Genomic DNA, 20,460 nt, shown 5'->3' on the forward strand with positions numbered 1-20,460 from the left:
AAGTGAACATATTTAAGGCGCGGTGTGATAAACAGTGTGTGTAACAGTGGGACCTCCCGCTGTTATTATTATTATTATTATTAAACCTCCATAGAATCAAAAGACTTCATAGAGATTTTATTATAATAATAATAATAATAGAAACATTCAAAATGCTCTTAAATTAAACTTGTAATCTAAAGGCCTTAGTCTGTCGGTGGTAACGACTGAGCAAGGCAATAATGTATTTCGAAAATAACTGATATTAAACATTTTTTTTAAATAATAAGCAAAATTAAAATGACGTTTGATTATACAAGATATCCTTTTATAAGTAACATCGACTAAACACACCGATAATACGTGCATACTGTTTACGTATACTTTCAGTTTTTCTTTGTTATTCTTTTTTCCTTCCGACAGATGGAGTAGCATAAGTCACGAATGACTTCAAAACAAATTACAAAAATTAGTTTTTTTAAGTGTCCGCTGTTCTGTATTCAGATTTGCGAATCTGAATAAAAAATACGTCTTCATTCAGGTCATCACAATGCATCATAATTGATATGATGCGTTTATGGATTTTGATGGAATTTGTTCTACACAACTCAATTAAAATCATGGACTAAAACTATACATAGTTCCACATTATATGTAACAGCTTATTCATATTAATCACTTTTATACCAAACGATTGAAATAACTGAAAGAAACATGAATTAACTGTTATTTTACCACATTAAAGATTCTAAGTAGTAACTATCGGTAAGTTGCTTTTATTCGTACACTGGTTTAGAAATTTCTGCAACCATTCGTGCGTTTTGAGCGTGAAGATCATTATTTGGGAGTACAGTGATGAGAAGCTCGTTTATTCTACAGCACGTTTATCATCACCTCTCAATCTAGGTTATAGGAACTTTTTTCTATTATTTTTGCAACCCAGTCTTAGGAGAAGATTTCAAAGTTTCTCACTTCAAAAATTATGTTTTTTTCCCTTCTTCCAGTGACATCAACCTATCGTGGTCTTCGCTTAAATTGCCAATTAAATGTATCTAAGATGAAATAGAATAAGGTAGTGGGGAGGTTGAAAAATTTTGTTTCATTCAATTATTATTTTAAACAAAGTAAATTAAAATAATTTGGTACTTTGTATAAAACTAAAATGATATCAATACTAAAGGGGAAAGAAGGAAATCGATACACGCTTGATTAAAAATTTCACTAAGCATGATTTTAAAAATTACCTTCAAGAAGCGAAACAGAATGGGAAATACAAATGCAGGCTATGACTTTGAAATCATTAATTTTATAAAGGACGATAAGATTAGTGTTACATTACAAACTACTAACAGAACACTGCTTCGAAGATGCTTTTATGGAGTAGTGTTGCTAAAATGTGGCTTGGTATGAAAATCGGCGTGCAACTGTACAATAGTTTCATTGTTTAAAAAAAAAAAAAAAAAAAAATCAGCTAACGCCTTTTTATTCCCGTATACGAGAGTAGGCGAGGCCATTTAGCCCTATCTAACTTTTGGAGACTGAGTGGGCAGTTCAATCTCCACTGGTACCCAATCAGAGACAGATGGCCCAAGGCTATCACTAATTAAGCGGTACGCAGTGAAGAGAGACGGCTCAAAAATGTGCCGCCATCTCGTGGTCCCTAACCCTAACACAATATATTTTTTTTTAATGTCTGAAAATAATGTGGGTTCTACGGTCGATTTTCTTGAGTTTACAGGACGAAAAACCCGAGTTTCCGGGAGGAAAAACCTGCTTGCCCGTGCCAGAGATCGACTAACTCGGGAACCGGTCGAAAAAAGGCTTAGAAAAATTTCCTCTAGTCGCCGACTAGACTCGAAACCACATCCGCTGAGCTACACAGGCTCTACACAGTTTCATTGTTTCGAACTTAAATTAATCTTGATGTATCCTAATTGTCTCTTTCCATTCCAGCCAATTACAATTAGTTTTCAGCATGTTGCATTTAGAGCTGCATTTCTTTCGGAACAAAAGATTTGGTGACAACATCTAATAAACTGGCTACACGTTTTCAGAACCTTTCTCACTTACATTTGATTTCGACAGCTTTTCCTGAACAAATATGGAAAGTATATTAATTCCGTTGTCTTAAAGAACTTGTAAAGAGATAATGAAAAGAGAACAAGAAGGTAGGTGATGAACTGAATGAATAAGAAATGGAAAAATAATGCACATTAATAAGCAGAAACCCTAGGATATGATGAATTTGGGCGAGTTTACCGGACTTTCATTCTGACACAAATTAAAAAAAAAATCATTGGTTTTAATATATTAAACTTCAAAGGATCTGTAAATACATGTATGGCGTGGGTCCATGTATCCGCGAGCACTTCGTCTTCTAACAGACAGTGGCGAAATTATCGCCATCAATGATCTCCTCTAAAAGAGAACACTAATTCATAGAGGATTCTAGAGGATGTTCTACTCTCTCTCAATGAAAAATATCGTCATTTCATTCAGTTCGTCACCTACCTTCTTGTTCTCTTTTATTATCTCTTTACTAGTTCTTTAAGACAACGGAATTATTATATTTTCATATTTATTCAGGAAAAGCTATCGACATCATCGTCATACAGATAAAAGTTTCATTTATTTCATCTTCCCATCCACAGAAAGTCCTGACCCTATCATGAGATTCATCAGAAAACTCTTGCGACTGTCATTGGTGGAATAGTAACTAATGGACTCGTGTACATGAAGCAATCGGCTGCGATATTTCGAAAGAACATAGAAAATGTCATGTTCTGTTGAGACAGATACCAAGACTCGCTCTGGGGTACACGAAGTCGACCTAGCTGACGACATTCTATTCCGCCATACTGAGTATATCTGGTTTAATTGCTATAGTTGACAAGCTCTGAAAGCTAGTGCACGGTTCCTTTTCATCCGAATCTATGCAGTGCCGTGTGAAATCTCTCTCTCTCTCTCTCTCTCTCTCGTTATTGTTGTGTTCAAATGACGTCATTCTATTAAGTTTTACCAGTGTGTGTGTGTGTGTGTGTGTGTTGTCATTGTTCTAATCAATCTTAGTTTTGGACACTCATCTAAGTGTTTACTCTTGGATTTACTCCACCATTATTATTGGAGACTGCACACCAGTCAACCCATGTTCTACTTTTGTACTGAAGCATTCAAAACCACTGATTCGATTTCCATAAAAAATTTTGCATTGCTTTTTGATATTACAGCGTATAAATACTTAGGGAGACAACTTCAGGATCATATGCAAATCTGAACGAAAGAATACTTATGTTGTCAAAGACATAGAATACCCAAAATTTAAACTTGAACCATTAATACTTTATTAAAGTTTTCATTATATTTTCGTATCATAGAATAGAGTGTTCAAAACTTTATAAAGATCTACGCAGAGAAGGATATTTCGTTTGGTTATGAAATCTGTCTTCCTCTGATTTCTAGAGGGAAAAATAGTAATAATAATAACAAAATACACATACTAGAACTTCACAACCGCTCTAAGTGCAGGTGATTAAAGGAAAGAAAACATTAACCAGAAAATGTGTTATCATTAAAAATTAAATAGATCGTTTAAAAACATATAAATGATTTATCATTTGGATATTTGACTCATACTTTATGCAATTAAGACAAAAGAATGCTAATTAAAAAACAGTTTTAAAGCCTAATAATAATAATAATAATAAAAGTCCAAGTGAGCTTTTCCTAACTTATTTAAGCAACTGATGCAGAAAGAAGAAAACTGAATTTTCAAATCAGATCCTATAAAAAAAAATAATTAAAAAAAACAATAACAACAACAGATGTTTGTAACAACCAGCGTGTACTAACCCACAACTGACATTTTAAGTGAAAACAAAGAAAGGGACATCATGCTCAGTAACAAGAGAACTCCATTCTTCTGACACTCCTGTTCTACGTACTTTTTTTTTTCCGGAGAATACCGGAAGTACACGAGAGAAGCCTTTCATGTTATGAGAACAATACACCTCGTATTAATCTTATCTCTCTCTGTCTCTGGAGTCTGATATGAGGTCAAATCCCTTTTGTGAATATCGTATTGCCACCTAATACTCCTCTGGGCCGTTTGAATGTTTCGTCTGGAAAACAAGTTTACTGGTAACTAGACTGTACTGAATATCTGCTAGACGTCTACTGATGAGTAAGCAAAAAAAAAAAAAAAAAAAAATCATGAAATAGAACTGTCTAGAGAGAGAGAGACTGAATAGATCATTTGTTTTCTTTTGTCATTGCCTCTAAGCAGTTACAAAATTCTTTTCTAAGATTCATGAAGGAACTTATTTTTGTGCCAGCTTCTTATCAACCCAGTTGCCTATTTGCATTCCGGTAATTCCTTTTAGTATAATGGTTTTCCTATAAGAAATTTGAGTCCGTTTTTTTTCTGATGATTCCTTTCAAAAAAAAAAAAAAAAACTGAAAGAAAAAGGCAAATAACAAATATCAGGTAACGACTTTTTATAACAAAGATGCCTGTAGGAATATTTTAAAATACTCTAGTTGCTGATTTTTCTTCTTCTCTACACATGGTTATTGCAGAATAAGAATAATGAACACAATAGGCTTATTCTGTAATGACTTGCAAGCAGTGTAGCTAGAGCCTTTGCCGCCCAGGGCGATCCCTGAGTTTGTCGCCCCTCTCAATACACACCAAAAATACTACAAAAAGTCAAAACGACGTATAAGGAAATAAATTAAAACACTATGTTTATTTTTGAAGTAAAACTTTAATTCCAACATTCTAAAATGTTATTTTTGTTGCTTTTCTGTTAGCAAAATCGTCGATGACATTGGCGAAGTCTATTTCGTAGTAATGTAGGTAATTCTTAATCCATTTTATTTAGAAAAACTCCTCTCACAACTGGCAACACTTACAGCAATTGTCAGGAAAATTCGCAATAGTATTACAATCTTTGGAAATGAGTTCTCGAGACTGTATTTTAGAATTAACTGTTCAAAATGATTCAAAGTGCCGCCAGGGGCAGACCGCCCTCCCTAGCTACGCCTCTGCTTGCAAGTTCTCTATTTCAGTATAGCTATAACCACTTTCGTATTCGTTTGCTCTTGTGATTTCTATTCAATCTTAATAATCAGACTGCAGAAATAACATTTATGATTTAATTATGATTTGAATTTAACTCATGAACGACAAATAAGGCATGTGAAAATAAACAAAATTACTTTGTTTTGAGATGACAGAGAAAAAACATTTCCTTCAGGAAATCGTTTATCATCCCACAAGACAAGACAAGACAAACCGGCCGTAGAATACATGCAGTTGGTTGGCACACATAGTAAACAGATAGGATTAATCTCCTTGTTATAGCATTAATTAGGTTTCCACGAAAGCAAGTCGCTTGGCGATGAGAGGTCATCGAACCTAACACGTAAAGAAAAGTTGAAAATAAAATGTAGTCATTGCAAAAAAAAAAAAAAAAAAAAATCGCCTTCCTTTACGAATTGTTTTGAGAATAAGGCGATTAATTCCGGTTATTCATTATCTGACCTACAGTGCAAAAGCAAACATTTTCATAGAAAAAAAAAAAAAAAAGTTTCATTTGTGCTGTTTCCATGCATAGAAACAGCACACGTGGATTCTATTACACGCGCAAGTGATCCAAATGAAAATGAACTCGGAAAAAATATATCTTAATCTAAAAAGCATTACTGAAAAAATTATCATTTTTGGATGGGGAAGGACTGGAGTTTATTCATATTTATAAAGTTGCTAATGACCACATAAAATTAGATAGAAATTATAAACTCCGCAGGAACTTGATAAATTGGCCTGTATGATATATACAAAATTCCTTTGAACTGTGTCTTACGGTTTTGATGTACATGGTATTTTGAAAATCGATACTTTAAACTACTTTCCAAATACTGTAACACACAATTTTCTCTGCGGTCAGAAGAATTTTCGCTGCCGATGTGACATATGACACATTGACATTGATCAAGCTACAATATTCGAAGGTAAGATAGTCGGTTGCGTTTCTTAAAAATGATCTGAAGCTAGTTTTAGGGTTGTAGTACCACCTAGCGGTTTGTTTGTAACCGCAACTGAGAAGTTGTACCTGCGCTAGTCTCTGAAATACCGTTTCTGTCGGTATAGCAGTTTTAATTTTAATTTAAATTGAATTTAAATGTAAAATTTTGAATTGAAATCAGATGTAAAATTTGAAAGGGAAATTAAATTTTAAAATGTAAAAATTTAAATTTAAATAAATTTTTATTTAAAAACGTAAATTTAAAACGATGCATTAAGTTCCAGTATCAATGCCTTAAAAGTCCTCTACCAACCTTCCAAAATGTAGAAATATATGTGAATCATAAGTGGATTCGCTGCTATTGTGGAATTCTCCGAAAATATTGAAAATTAAATATATTAATGTAATCACAGCATTCGAAGAATTTAATTTCTTGTTATTTATTTTCAGGGTCAACCAGGACCTCCAGGTTTAATGGGACCCTTTGGAAAGCATGGCCCTAAGGTGTGTCTTATTTCAGCTCATATAAAAAAGAAAGTATAAAGATTTACTACATAATCCACGATAGATTTCATTCTCTGTGTTTTCATGGTTCAGTTATTTTGATTAAAAGAAAAAATAGTATATTTAAGTTTAGAAAAAAAAAAAAGAATAACATTTTTGTTTAAAGGACTTGCAAGAAACTTTCTTAAATGCCACGTTTCTCGTTTTTTTTTTTTTTTAATTATATGTTGTGAAAACAAATGCATTAATGCTACGAATGCAGCAGTAGTACAATACAGAGACTTTAAAATGTTCACATTTTATGTATATCAATACTTTGCTATATAATTAGTCTTCGGTATGGCCATTGCACTTAAAGATCACCCTTTTGTTTATTTGTTTCGTCCCTTCGAATTTCAAAAAATAAATAAATAAATAAAAACGTGTAGGCAAGATGGATTCAAACGCATCATGCTCGAAGTACTGGCGACCATCTTACAACTATGAACAGATCATCTATTTCGTCCTTGACGAAGTAACGTCATTGCTATATTATGTCATTTACATTAATTACCAACAGACGAAACTACTTTATTACATACAAGGGTAAATAGTTTGGTTAAGAATCTTTTGCCTTTTTAAAAACAAATAAAATAGTACGAAAACAAAATTTCATACTTGACCTACTTCTGACCCTACTTGAACTTTACTTAGAACTGCAGCACAAGCTGAGAGTATGGTAAGGAGTATTCAATAATATATTATGCCACCCACAAATATCAAAAAATTGCGATATCCCCCCCCCCAAAAAAAAAAGAGAAAGTGGACGTTACTACATATTCCACTGCGTAGTTTAGAAAATAGCTATAGATAGCAAAAAACGAGAAAAAAGCTTCGTTGTCTTAAATTATGAATATCTAAATATCTTCTGTGTGACAGCATGTTTTTCAATGAGTTCTTTATGTGCAAATATATTAGCGTATAAGTTATTTTATTTTATCAGCCCCCTCTCTAATCATTCATCGATAATTAAGAGCAATAAATCAGCCATAAATCCTGAGTTAGCATAAACACCAGATCAACCTTTGATTTTAAAAGTCAAAAGTTTAAGTCATTCAGCCTCCTTAGAATAGGTTTGTTGAAATCACGTTAGATTGCGTGCATTTTTAATTAGTTCCCATCCAGATCTTAATCAAGTAACTGTATGATAGCTCTTGAATTCAGAAACTACAGAGCTTAAAATAACTGCGATTAACATTTAGACAGGCGTGCCTAAGGTAATACAAATTCTTTTGAGCTTCACTTTCAGAGTCGAGTTAAGCTCGGCAGTAATATAATGAAAAATGCTCCCACCAGTGGTGACACTGGATCTTCGAGATCTGGTTCAATTTTGCAATAAAATTCCAAGTACTTTATTTTAAAACATTACAAAATGTATTTAAACGGTTTCTGTTTTTTTTTTTTTTTTTTTATGTTCAGTCTCACTTACAGCACATAAGAGTTAGGTGACCATGGAAACAGGCGGTATGTATGCTGGTTTACTAAAAAAAAAAAATGCGTTGATTCCTAATGATACAATTGAACAGTCGGATTAACTTGGGCGCATGGAGCTTAACTTTTAAAAAATTAAAAAATTAAAAAATAAAAATAAAAAACCTCATGTTTTATTGTTTTAACTATCTGCATTAAAATGGTTATTATTCCAATCTCCATTCTCTGATTATCTGTACAGTCATCCCGCGACTTACGTCGGGGTTTCGTTCCATCAGGCAGGACATAAGTCGATACATTCAATCGATAGAGTTATAGAGGTTATGGACTTAACCGTAATAAGCATACTGTCATTTTAATTTTTAAACCTTATTATAAAACTGTACTGTGCGTTACTGCCACTATAAAACAGGAGAATAATCACCCAAATCTTCCTCCATAATCACATATTCATTACCTTTCCTGTGTGAATGATCAGGCTGTGGCTCTTCTGATGTAACCTTTGTTTTTATGATGAAAATGTCCAATGTGCTTTGCTTGTTCCTCTTCTTCTTTTCACCATAAATTTGTTTATAGCAAGCAAACGCATCATGTGCTTTCCTTTCTATTATTAAGTAGCGTTCAACATTGGGGTCCATGTCTTCAGCTATTTTGAGGACATCGCTAACTGCAGAGAACATTTCTGCAGGACCCTTCACTGTGAATTGTTTGACCACCTCTCCTTGTTTCTCTTTTTCCTCTTCCTTTTCTCGTTCTTCCTCTTCTGCAACACGTTGTTCCTCCAGTTCGACCAATTCTTCGTTGGTCAACTCTTCAGGGGGCACTTCCTATGAGTTGAACTATGTCGTCATCATTCACTTCAAGATTCAGGTTGTTTGCTGGGCCCACTATTTCTTCATTCAATTTAATAAAGGTCTTCATTTTTTTTTCAAAACTTCCAAAATCGTGCACAAACCTTTTTAATGTCTTTTTCCATATGCCACTCATACGTTGAGAGATCACTTCGTCCCAAACTACAATATTTTTAATAACATGATAAATATTGAATGTTTTCCAGAATTGCATGAGAGTCTGGTCGTTTCCTTCATTAGTAGAAATGGCCTGTAAAAAAAGTTCTCCGTAGATAATAAACCTTAAATACTGCCTAGAAATCCCTGATCCATCGGTTGAATTAATGAAGTAGTGTTTGGAGAGAAAAACATGAACTTGAACTTGGTGAAGATAATCGATATAAGACGGATGACCTGAAGCATTATCTAGAATTAATAAAATTATAAATTCTACATTTTTTTAACACAATAGCTTTCCATTTCACTGGCATAACAGTTGATAACAGGCATCCGCAAACAATTTTTGAGTGTCATTCACGACTTCTTATATCTCTGCTAATGAACTGAAAGAATATGCTTCCTTTTGAAGGCTTGTGGATTCTCACTGTGCCATATCACAAATGGTTTCAGTTTATATCCAGCCGCATTACCACCTAACAGAATCGCAAGATGGTCTTTAAGAGCTTTGAAACCAGGCATAGATTTTAGCTTTTTGTAGATGAATGTCCGCTCGGGCATTTTTTTCCGAAACAAGGAGGTTTGATCCATATTGAATATTTGCTGTGGCAAATGATTTTCCTCTGTAATAATTTTATCCAATTTCTCCACAAACTTGGCAGCCTTCTCATCGGAACTTGCAGATTCACCATATATTTTCACATTATGTAGTGCAAAACTCTGCCTTGAATCTCATGAACCAACCGGAAGAAGCGTTGAATTCGTAGTCATAATTGGGGCCTACTTTCTCCTTCAACATGTTGAAGAGACTTAGTGCCTTAGCGGTTATGGTCATCGTGCTAAGAGGTATGCGCTTTTGGTTTAGATCCTCTATGCATGATGGAAGTAGCTTTTCCAATCACTGATGGGACCTTATCGTCGCTTCGTCACTATCGTTGAACTTGCAACTTCGTTTCAAGATCAATTGCTCGCCTCCTTTTCTGTGATTCTTCACTAGGTTTTTTTGGATTGGGTGTGTAGGGGCCATTGTTGCGCAAAATATCGTGAAATATTTATCGATAAATACACAAATAACATAATTTTTCAAACACAAAATCAACACAGGAACTGTTGAAGCCAAGTGCCAACTGCTGAGGGAGGTTGCCGCTGAATGCGCTGTTGCCACTGCATTGTTGCTAAATAAAATCCTTTTTACTTTACGCTCGCTTACGTCTTGTTCGAAAGTATAGTCGAAAATGTTATTTATTGCATTATGGGATCAAGGACGTAACTCGAACGGACGTAAGTCGAGGGATGACCGTATTCTAATTCTAGCTCCATCCACTAGCTAACATTTGTTGTACAGTTACGATATTTAAGTAGTTCTAACATTCATTTGCAAATTATCTGTATTCGTGAATATGTGTCCTGCAATAACAAGTATCAAAATATCGCAAGGGACTTGGGAGATAATGAACTTTCCTATTTCATAACGTTTAATACAAACTAGCTTATGAAAAAAGTTTGTCTTTTAATTTCAAACCACACCTTGGTCTTTAATTAGCTTCTAAAACAAAATCAAAATTATTGGGAAAAACAAGATACACTTATCTAAACAAAAGATGTTTTACTTTACAAAAATCATTAATAGTTTTCAGCCTTTGTTGTCGTAGTAACTGCTTTAATTTCTAGCAGAACGTTGAGTCCTGTGCGCTATGCTCCACTCCTTTAAAACATCAGTAACGTCCAGTAATGAAAAAGCCTGCGCTGACTGTGCCTAAATCTGCGTTCCATTTTACCCCACAGATATTTTTCATTTTCAGAATGGGATGCTGTTCTAGCGCTGCTGCAATATTCCGATATCATCCTCTTCGGACCACGTCTTTATAAATTGACTTGTAACCTGAAGTAGCATTGCCAGCTGTCAGTATTTTAATTCTGTCGTGTGTTTTGATTTTAAGTGTCACCTATAATAACTTCCATTTCTTTAGTACTTTGTGCCAACTGTGGAGCTGCGATGCTTACTTTCTTAAATGATTAATTGCATAAATGCTTAATTTCCCAGCCCAAACTATGTCCAAGCGTACCATTTTCTGTTCCTTTATAGGCCTCAAAATGTGTGGAGATGCATCTAATTTTCGGGAAATTGAAGGGATCCTCTCATTATTTTGGTGGCTAGTGTATTTAACAATAAGAGTTTATCCTCCTGATCAGAATATTAGTCAGCTCGTTGAATTATTCTTGTCAATAGTTCAGTATTTTTTTCTCTCTTATTACCTTTGGTATCCCCTATTACGTGTCAATGATAGTGCATTCAGAGAATCAACGAGTTTAGCAACTAAATAAAATTTTTCCATAGAATTTGAAGAAAAACACGATACATTTTCTTAATTGAATGTTTATTGGATTGTCAAATCATACAGAAAGAAAAGTATGCCGTAAAAAATAAGCAGGCCAGAAGTGATAAACAGTAGTCATAAATATGGTAACAACTATACACTTTTCATATTATCATCCGTATAACATAAAATATTTGTCACAATAACACGGTTTTTAAGAAGCATTATGACGACCTGGATTCAAGTTCAACCTAGGACGTGAAGAATGTTTATAAGAAATTTTCAAATGAAGATAGGTTAACCGGTCTCAAATGGAAGTGGCGGGGTTTCGTCTTTCTGAAACTCTTGCTTATCATCCAGCAAAACAGGCAACCAACCGAAGAACACATTCAGTTAACAAACTTATGGCGCTAGTCTCCTAGCTCGGCTGTTTCGACCAGAATCGAAATGAAATCAATATTGTTTATATCATTAGAGTGTCCAGTATCAAATTCGGCTTAATCAAATGAAAAGGCAAATTAAACAACAACAACAATAACAACAAAAATACATGTCTGAACATGCCACTCAAACATCCTGCTATAAAAGATCGAAAATCACTGTTAATTCACTATTCTCACTTTAGATTTCTCTTCCGTCTTGTTTCGAATTTGTATCAATTAATATTTTATTTTACCAACAACGTTTTATTTCTTTGTTCATTCTTAACTTTTATAACCGTTTTTCCCAACCTGCATCTAAAATGCGTTGTCAAGTATGAAATTTTCAAGGACCCCCCCCCCCCGTTACTTCGTCTTCTATATTAAACATCGCATTGGAATTCACATTTTTCTAAAGTCTTCATTATCCATTCAATTTGATGTTCTATATTCAGAGGGAAAGTTTTAATTATGCATGTATCTTATTTCACAGTAATTTTATTTTTTAAGGAACTAATTAAAGTCTAAGAGATGGTTTGATAATTTAAAAAATGTTCATTATCTTAATAAGACGGCTATTTTTTGTTGAGCGCAATTAATGTGATCGTGTACACTACTACACCTATATCGAATAATTATTACATTTTGACCTTCGCCGAGTTAGCTGCTGATATGTTGAACTCGTGTAGATGGATTTACTGACACAGTTTTAATCATAAACAAGCAATGTCCTTCAAACCTGTAATGATAAAACTGATATAAATGTTTACAAGACACGCGCGCACTTCTGTGTGTAGGCGGCTGGGTGGGTGGTTAGTAAAGGTGACGTCAACCATCATTAAATTGAACTTATAGCAAAGAGTGGTAATGACATCCAGAGTAATAATGACATTCGTCTAAGGACAAGAAAAAATTACGCAGGAAGAAACGAACATTAATATTATAGTTGTATTTCACGTGAGCAGTACACATTAAAATTAATGCAAAGAATAAATAAAACAGTAAAGGGCTTTATAAGACAAGTTATTGTTCTGCTCCTAAATGAATACCTGAAAAATGTGGCTCAATACGTTATGTTAGTAGTGAACTTTTAGCGCGTGGATATCCGCATTGATAATATGACCTAGTAGAGCATACCTAAAAGACAATAGTCATGTTGAATACAGATTCAGATTAATATATTGAGAAAATCAGTTTGGGGCATTTGGTCAATTTACATCATATTCTATTTTATGTTATGTTTGGCGCTTCGTATTGAGAATGTATATTTTTATATTTTCAGGGTGATCAAGGCGATAGAGGTCCTAGAGGACCAGAAGGACCAAGAGGTCTTCCAGGCCCTGTTGTAAGTTGTTATAGTCGTTCTTGATATGCTATTTTTGACTTTACATCCGTTATATGAAACTATTTCCTAGTATTAATTCAAGCTTTCTGTAAACATTACTATATGAAATGCATTATTTCATAGCAGGTATTTTTGTTTTATTTTACAAAGGGTAATTCCGGCGCATTAGGACCACCTGGACCTCCAGGAATACCAGGAATGCTTGGACCACCTGGGCCACCCGTGAGTATCGATGCTCTCCTTATTTTCTTTAATTTGCAACGAGTTAGTAGACGCAGAACTAATTCTCAAGACATCAGTAAATATTTCTTGATATTTATTTCAATTTTTTCACATAAAATGTTATCATGTTTTTCATGATAATTATCATGTATTTATTCTTCTATTTATTTTTTTATAGGGACCGCCTGGTCCTCCTGGCCCCCCTGGGCCAAAAGTAAGTATATCGCAAATTGAAATCGACTGGCATTAAAACTCATCGTTAAACTGGAAACTCGCATGTGTTGGAATGTGAATTTAACTTGGAATTTATAATTCGTTCTTTGCAAACTTTTTACGAGAATATGCTTTTATTTTAAATGCATTTAACTTATTGCAGGGTGACGAAAGGCTTTCCGTTGGTCCAGAAGAACTCCGAGGAGTAGGATTTCGTGGAGAAGATTTTTATGAACTGCGAGGCCCTCAAGTAAGATTTTACGTAACATTTAATTTCGTAAAAGTTTGAGCACTTCGATTTTATTAGTGATAATGTCCTATAATTACACAGTGTTGTTAAATTAAAATGATTGCAGTTCATGTAAGTGTGTAATTTTGCATTATAAATCATCTAAATTAAGCAGTCAAAAAGCTTGTTAGGTAGTAAAAAAGATAATTTCATGCAATAAATTGTTGTCTGTTCCATCTGTCTTTTTTTCCTACGAAGTGAGTATTAATGTTTCGAACCTGTTCAGAATCTATTAGTAATGTTCATTAAACCCTTAAATTATCTATTTTCGCTCAAAACTGCATTAATTTTTTAAAAGTTGTATTTAGTCGAAACCCACTAGGTGGACATTGTGGAACTCGATTGTTCGTCCCCATTAAGCTACTTTTACGCCCTTGATTATCATTAACGATTCGTTTGGGAAAAACATTAAATTATTGAGGGAAAAAAAGGAAAACTGCGAATTACACTGATCAATAAATTAACCAGTGTAATTTGTTGTGTAACATAAATGAATTAAGGTGAGTTTAATGTATTCCGAGGTGATGAATCCAGCAGAAAAAAAAATTTTATCACGTAAGCCTTTTTGCAGACATGTCAGTTTTTCATAATAGTGTCAAAATAGATTTTGGGGATATCGTATCATGAATTAGTCAGTAATAATACTAAATTTTGACACTGTTATCAATTAATTTCTCTTTTGTAGATGTCGCTCCCAAAGCATGTAGAAGTGGTATGAAACATAGAGACACGGTTTAGACATATTTGAACAAAATATGTCCAAACCTTTCTTTACATCAAGAAATTACGTGACATAAATTCAATCTTTTGGGTTTCCATAGGTGCTTAAAAAATGTCTCTGATCTTTTGTTTATTTTACTACATTTATTATAATAAATGTAGTAAAATATGCAAGTATTTTAATGTTACTGTTTATATTAATTTCAGAAAATATGTTATTTTCTAAGTAATATTTCTTACATTTTATCTTTAAACAATACATAGCAGAGTTTTTTGTGTACTTGTAGAAACAACTAGAACTCGACATGCGCAGTAAAAAGCTCCATTTTGTAATTCTACAGGTGAAAAACATAGCTTCCATCTGTTTGATCCTAGTTACAAATTCCTGTTTTGATATGTTTTATTGAAAGTTTACATTTTTATTCAGTTTTATACGACATCGATAGCTGACAATGGTAATTAACTGAAAGTAAATAAAATTGATTTTTCCCGTCCAATGGACCATGACTAGAATATTGTGTTTTTGAAGTGGACCTCCCACGATGAGTCTACGGACTCGGTGCCTGTAAAATAATAAGAATAAGAATAATGGCTCGCAGTTTGTTGGATAACAGTTTCTATTAAAATTTTATGAAGTAGGCTAATAAAATAAGATAAAAATATCAAATTCCCAGAGTCAACTGAAGACACATAAAAAATTATATAATAACACACCCACCCACCCACCCAACCACACACACACACACACACACACACACACACACACACACACACACACACACACACCTCAAAACACCACTACCATTTGACAATGGAATTATATTTAAAAGAGGCAGTAAATTATTTCTATGATTTTAAAACTAAGACAAAAATAGTTCAATTAATTTCTTGTTGACGCATAATTCAAAAAAATTATTCAGATAGTACAGTAGGAGGGTAATCATTCCCTATGAAATTAAATATTACCATGACGAGACAGTGGAAAATTTCTTTTCTTTTTTTTTTTATTACATCCACACACAGGAGGTCACAAAACCTGTAGCATATAAATGCGGATTGAAGGCTAGTGTCAGGAGTAAAGTAATCTATTGATATTATTTTTGAAGAGCTGCAAGTTGTAGTCATTGGAGAAATACTTATAAAGGCTGAACCAAGGTATAGCTAAATAGCACCTTATGAAAATATTCGAAGAAGAGACAAAATGCGGAAACTGACCGCTATAAGATGAATGGCTAAAGCGATTCTGTGAGAGCGGGGTTGTTAAACAACCGATTCTCCTTCTAAGTTTCCATTCTGAACAGCATTAAGAATTTTGTAAGAGTTTAGGTATACAACCCCAATTCTGAGAGAGAGAGAGAGAGAGAGCGCTTTCGCAGCATCAGTTTCAACGATATCCTTCGGCCGGAGAGAACTAGGTTTTAATCCTGTCTTGGGCGTCAAAAGACTGTGTCGGACTTTTCAACTGAAAGCCAATTAGCTGGTCTCATACTGGATAGCAGGATTTTTTCTCTCGGAAAATTTGGTTTTTCATCCCGCAATCGGGGTAAACCGGCCAGTAGAACTCAAGCAATTCTCATACAAAGTATACTTAAAAAGAACAGAGCAAACCCCCGGTGGTAGACCGGATGATTAACTTAGCTGCATTTCGGCCCAAAGGTTCGAATCCTGCCTTGGATATGAATATTGGCCATTGTCTTTCAACTTCACATATTCATTCATGCAAATATATATACAATTTCCAAAATGGACTGGCTTACCCAAGCCTACCCAACCCTACCCAACATGAGAGGCCATTACATGGCAGAAGTGAAGATACAGACTGAATATCATCAATCATAGAACTAATCACTTTATCTAGAATTATGGTTACGAAATCCAAAGATACTTAGAACGTTGTGGGCCCTTAAATGACTGTTAGACCACTAATGATGATGAAGTAACCAAACAGATGAAAAGTAATCTATTGAACAAAAAACATGCCAAGTTTTTTGGAAGCCGAAGATACTTTAGAAGTAATGTGATAATGTGATTATACAGAAGAGGCATTTGGTCTTGACTGTTACGTTGAGCATAATGAGAGGTAAGGCGAAAAACTAAGGTCCTTTTTGAAAAAAACAAAACAAAACAAAAGACAACACTATGTTTTGGAAGCATCGAAGTTTACTAGGTTATTATTGCTTCATTGAGGGGTGGTGTTCGAGTGTTCAGGGCACATATTGCAGGTGATCTTCAAGCTGGAGAGGTTTAAGTACTGCAAGATTTGTCGTATGTGCAAGATGAATGCCCTAATGAGCAAAACTAAAGAGTAGACACAAGATCATTTATGTATACTAGGAAGAGGGTTGATGAAATAACAGAGCCATAAAGAACAGCAGCATTAATTGGAAAATATGAAAAGAGAACAGTTTTTACCATAGCACTCACGCACGCGCACACACACACACACACACACACACACACACACACACACACACACACACACACACACACACACACACACACACACACACACACACACACACACACACACAATGACCCTAGAGAAAATTGGCAATCCAGAAGCCCTTGACGGCGAACCCTATCATATTCTTTGGAAATGTCAAGTGTAGCAGCACAAGTTTCTCCAAACCTTTCTATAGCATCTGTTTAGAAGTGAGCTAGCGAGGAAACTCGTGTAGGTTTTGATTGGAAGAATCGATATCGATCGTCACTGATTAGCTGACATTTCCGCTAGCGTAGAAGTTGACTGTTGATGACCGTCTCCATTACTTTAGTCAGCGCTGAGATGAGAGCATTTCTTCAGTAGTAGACAATCCTTGTATCACTTTTAATTATATTAAAAGGGATGTGTCTACAATCACTTTTAATATAATTAAAATAAGGTGTCTGATGTCTTTCTACCAGAAGACCACGAGAGATGGGATGCGACGTTCCAAACAAAGAAGTGATTTTCTTGGTTATCTATGCAGAAGTTAGATGAGAAGAAGGATGCCAGGAGGTCGGCTTTATCTTTAAGTGATGTTGCAACAATACCAGCTAGGAGAGAGAGAGAGAGAGGTTGAAGTACAGACTGACAGAAGCTGAAGCCAGAAGCTTTTGCTAGGGATTTGAAGGGTTGACTGCCATTGACACAAGCTAGATTTCTCCACATTTAGCCCTTTAGAAGTGGGACTTAGCCCTATTAGTGATAATTTTCCAAGTGTTGAGAGCTTCGCTATAGGCTTCAATGAAGCTGGAATTTTTGTTTCAAGCCACTGACAAGAATTATTATTTTTATTTTTATTTATTTATTTTTTTTAATCGCTCTGGCACACCTCTTGGAAAACCATGGCTTTAATATTGGGCTGTTGCGTATTTACTCGAATATAACTCTTCCCCCCGCGTATATCTCGCACCCCTGGTTTTACTTTATGAAAAAAGAAATTAAAAATTTCGCATATACCTCGCGCACGAAAAAAAACTTTAAGAAATAGATAATGAATGTTGTTATGGCAGTTTCAGATATTTTGGAATTCGGGTAAAGAGAATTAACATTTCAACTTAACAATCGTCGGTTTGCCTTTGTCACTGAGTCGCGTGATCTTTTCTAACCAACCAGTAGAGGAAATGCGGGAGTGAGAGCATTGACTTCTACTCGACCTTCGATTGCGCGTGGGTGGAGCAGTGAATAAGATGAGGTTTAGATTCTATATGGAGTGGATGGCAGCCGGTGGCTACGACCTGACTCCGGTAGGGATCTGTTGTGCAACTGGATTTTGAGAACTTAGGACATGATTTCAAGAGAAATAATTGCCAAGTGTGTTTAAAAAAAAAAAAAAAAAAAAACGACATCTCTGATGCCCTGGATGAGAGCGAAGATGACGCTGTTGAGTAGATCAGTGCTTCCCAAACTTCTGGATGTCAGGGGCCCCTTTTGCAAAAATTAAAATATTTCACGGCCCCCCCCTCGAAAAAAAATCGTAATAGAGAGATATATTATTATTATATTTATTGTATTTATATTCAATACAAAACATACACAGCGAATATTGTAAAAATAAATTGCATATATTACATTTTTTGCCTCTTACCGTTTGGTTCTGAAGACGATGCGGGCTGTTCTGGTAAAATATGAAATACTGTCCTTTTTTTGAGTCTGTTTCTGCTTCTTCTGATTGTTCGCGGGATTTTTTTTTTATTTTTTATCAGCCACTTATCCATCTCAGGGTTAAATTTTTAACTTAGAATAGATCAAATAATAGCACCACTTACCGATACTGGCACAACACAGACTAACAACATGAAATTAGTGAATATTGAATAAGAGAATCCCCGGACCAGGAACATTTTTCTCTTTTGTGACTTTTCTCCCTTTACGGTAATTAAGCCTAACGCGAAACAGACAGCAAAGGCAGGTTATTAAAATGTGCATATGATTCGTGCGGTATTATTAACAAAAGATCGTGCGACCGAAAGATAAAAGCATAGCTGACAATTGAGTTGAAATGCTAACTCTCTTCAACCGAATTCCATATGTGAAACTGCCATAACATTCATTATATATATATATATATTATTTAGTTTTAACACTTTTACGAATTTTAATACGTTCGGTTGAATTTTATTGCTGCCTTGGGAAATCGAACTGGCACACATCTAATTAATAACAATAGTTTTTAGTTAGATACTGTGTTTGCCCATGCAACATATGGTTTAGCATGGTTTCTGTATGAGGGGACATGTGATTCATTAATTAGTGTGTTTTTATCCCAGTTGTCTCTAATTGCACTATTTGTTGAGAAATATATTAGCAGACTGCTCATACCTTATTCAGTGGCATAATAAAAGTACTTGTTTTTATTGCCTCTGCAGTATTGTGGCTGTTAGGGAGGGCGTGTTGTTTACCACTGCAAGCGAGTTACTATCTCCCCACATGAACTTGTTTAAGCTTTTTTTCATGTGTGAAGTATATGCGAAACTTTTATTGGTAACAGAAAACTAGCTCGGATGACAGTGATATATACATATTTATATACATATCAAACGAGTTTTGATATATATATAAAGTCAATATCAACAGTCCCTGATTACGAACGCGAATGCGTGATGAAAGGGACAGGACGATTTGGAGCTTCCCTGGAGAGCATTCGAAGTAAAGGCAATTAACCACTGCTTTGAAATGAAACATATGAATAAGCAATATTTACTAATATTCATTAAGCGCCGAAATACGCAGGAAGCAAAGTTTGTGAACCAACACCAATGTGTGAATTTTTCCATTAAAATATAAAAAATAACAAAAAAGAAATAATAAAAGTTAAATACGTTTCTTTTAAAATAAAAAATCTACTTAGTCTTAAAATATTTTAAATTTGTTTTCATTATTTCACGGCCCCCTCAACAAAACCTACGGCCCCCAAGGGGGTCGCGGCCCATAGTTTGGGAAGCGTTGGAGTAGATGACTGTTTGTTTTAATTTAATTACAGAAGCACTGTAGCTAAAAATTCAAATATATCGTGTGATGAAGGTGAGCGGCCGATCGCGTAAATAATTGATAATTAAAATTTAAATGCATTCATTTTAAAAATGATGTGAGCAATTATAAATTATAATGAATACTGAGGATTTAATTATGAACGTCAGTTTAGTTTTTTTCCTGAAAAACGTTAGTTTCCGAAAATCCCCGCATATATCTCGCACCACGATTTTTTAACTTTAATTTTGTGGAAAAAAAGTGCCAGTTATATTCGAATAAATACGGTATTTTCAAGAGAGTAGGGAATAAAGACCCTTATTCCCTACTCCATCGTGGAATATTTCTTCAGCAAGATTACAAAATTATTGGAATCGGAAGAACGAAAACAGTAGTAAAAGTGGAGTAAAAATCTAGATCTTTCACTTATCGTTGTTGTAGCTCCAAATGATATTAAGGTTCTGAATGATTAGGAAGAAGGCTTTCCACAAGAGAT

The 20,460-nt window shown here is 34.5% G+C and overlaps 1 protein-coding gene across 2 annotated transcripts in view; it reads left to right on the forward strand.

Annotated features, from left to right (window-relative positions):
* Positions 1 to 20,460, forward strand: part of LOC150107499 (uncharacterized) — a 181,935-nt gene that overhangs the window by 132,908 nt on the left and 28,567 nt on the right. For both annotated transcript variants that reach the window (XM_090391919.1, XM_090391918.1), the window contains exons 30-34: positions 6,456 to 6,509; positions 13,006 to 13,068; positions 13,219 to 13,290; positions 13,469 to 13,504; positions 13,667 to 13,753. In XM_090391919.1, coding sequence (XP_090248045.1) covers positions 6,456 to 6,509; positions 13,006 to 13,068; positions 13,219 to 13,290; positions 13,469 to 13,504; positions 13,667 to 13,753 — 312 coding nt within the window. The remainder of the gene's footprint in view (positions 1 to 6,455; positions 6,510 to 13,005; positions 13,069 to 13,218; positions 13,291 to 13,468; positions 13,505 to 13,666; positions 13,754 to 20,460) is intronic.

This window comes from Typopeltis vanoorti, chromosome 4 (assembly GCF_054136105.1).
Source record: "Typopeltis vanoorti isolate ZY-2024b chromosome 4, IOZ_Tvanoo_1.0, whole genome shotgun sequence".
Lineage (NCBI taxonomy): Eukaryota > Metazoa > Arthropoda > Arachnida > Uropygi > Thelyphonidae > Typopeltis > Typopeltis vanoorti.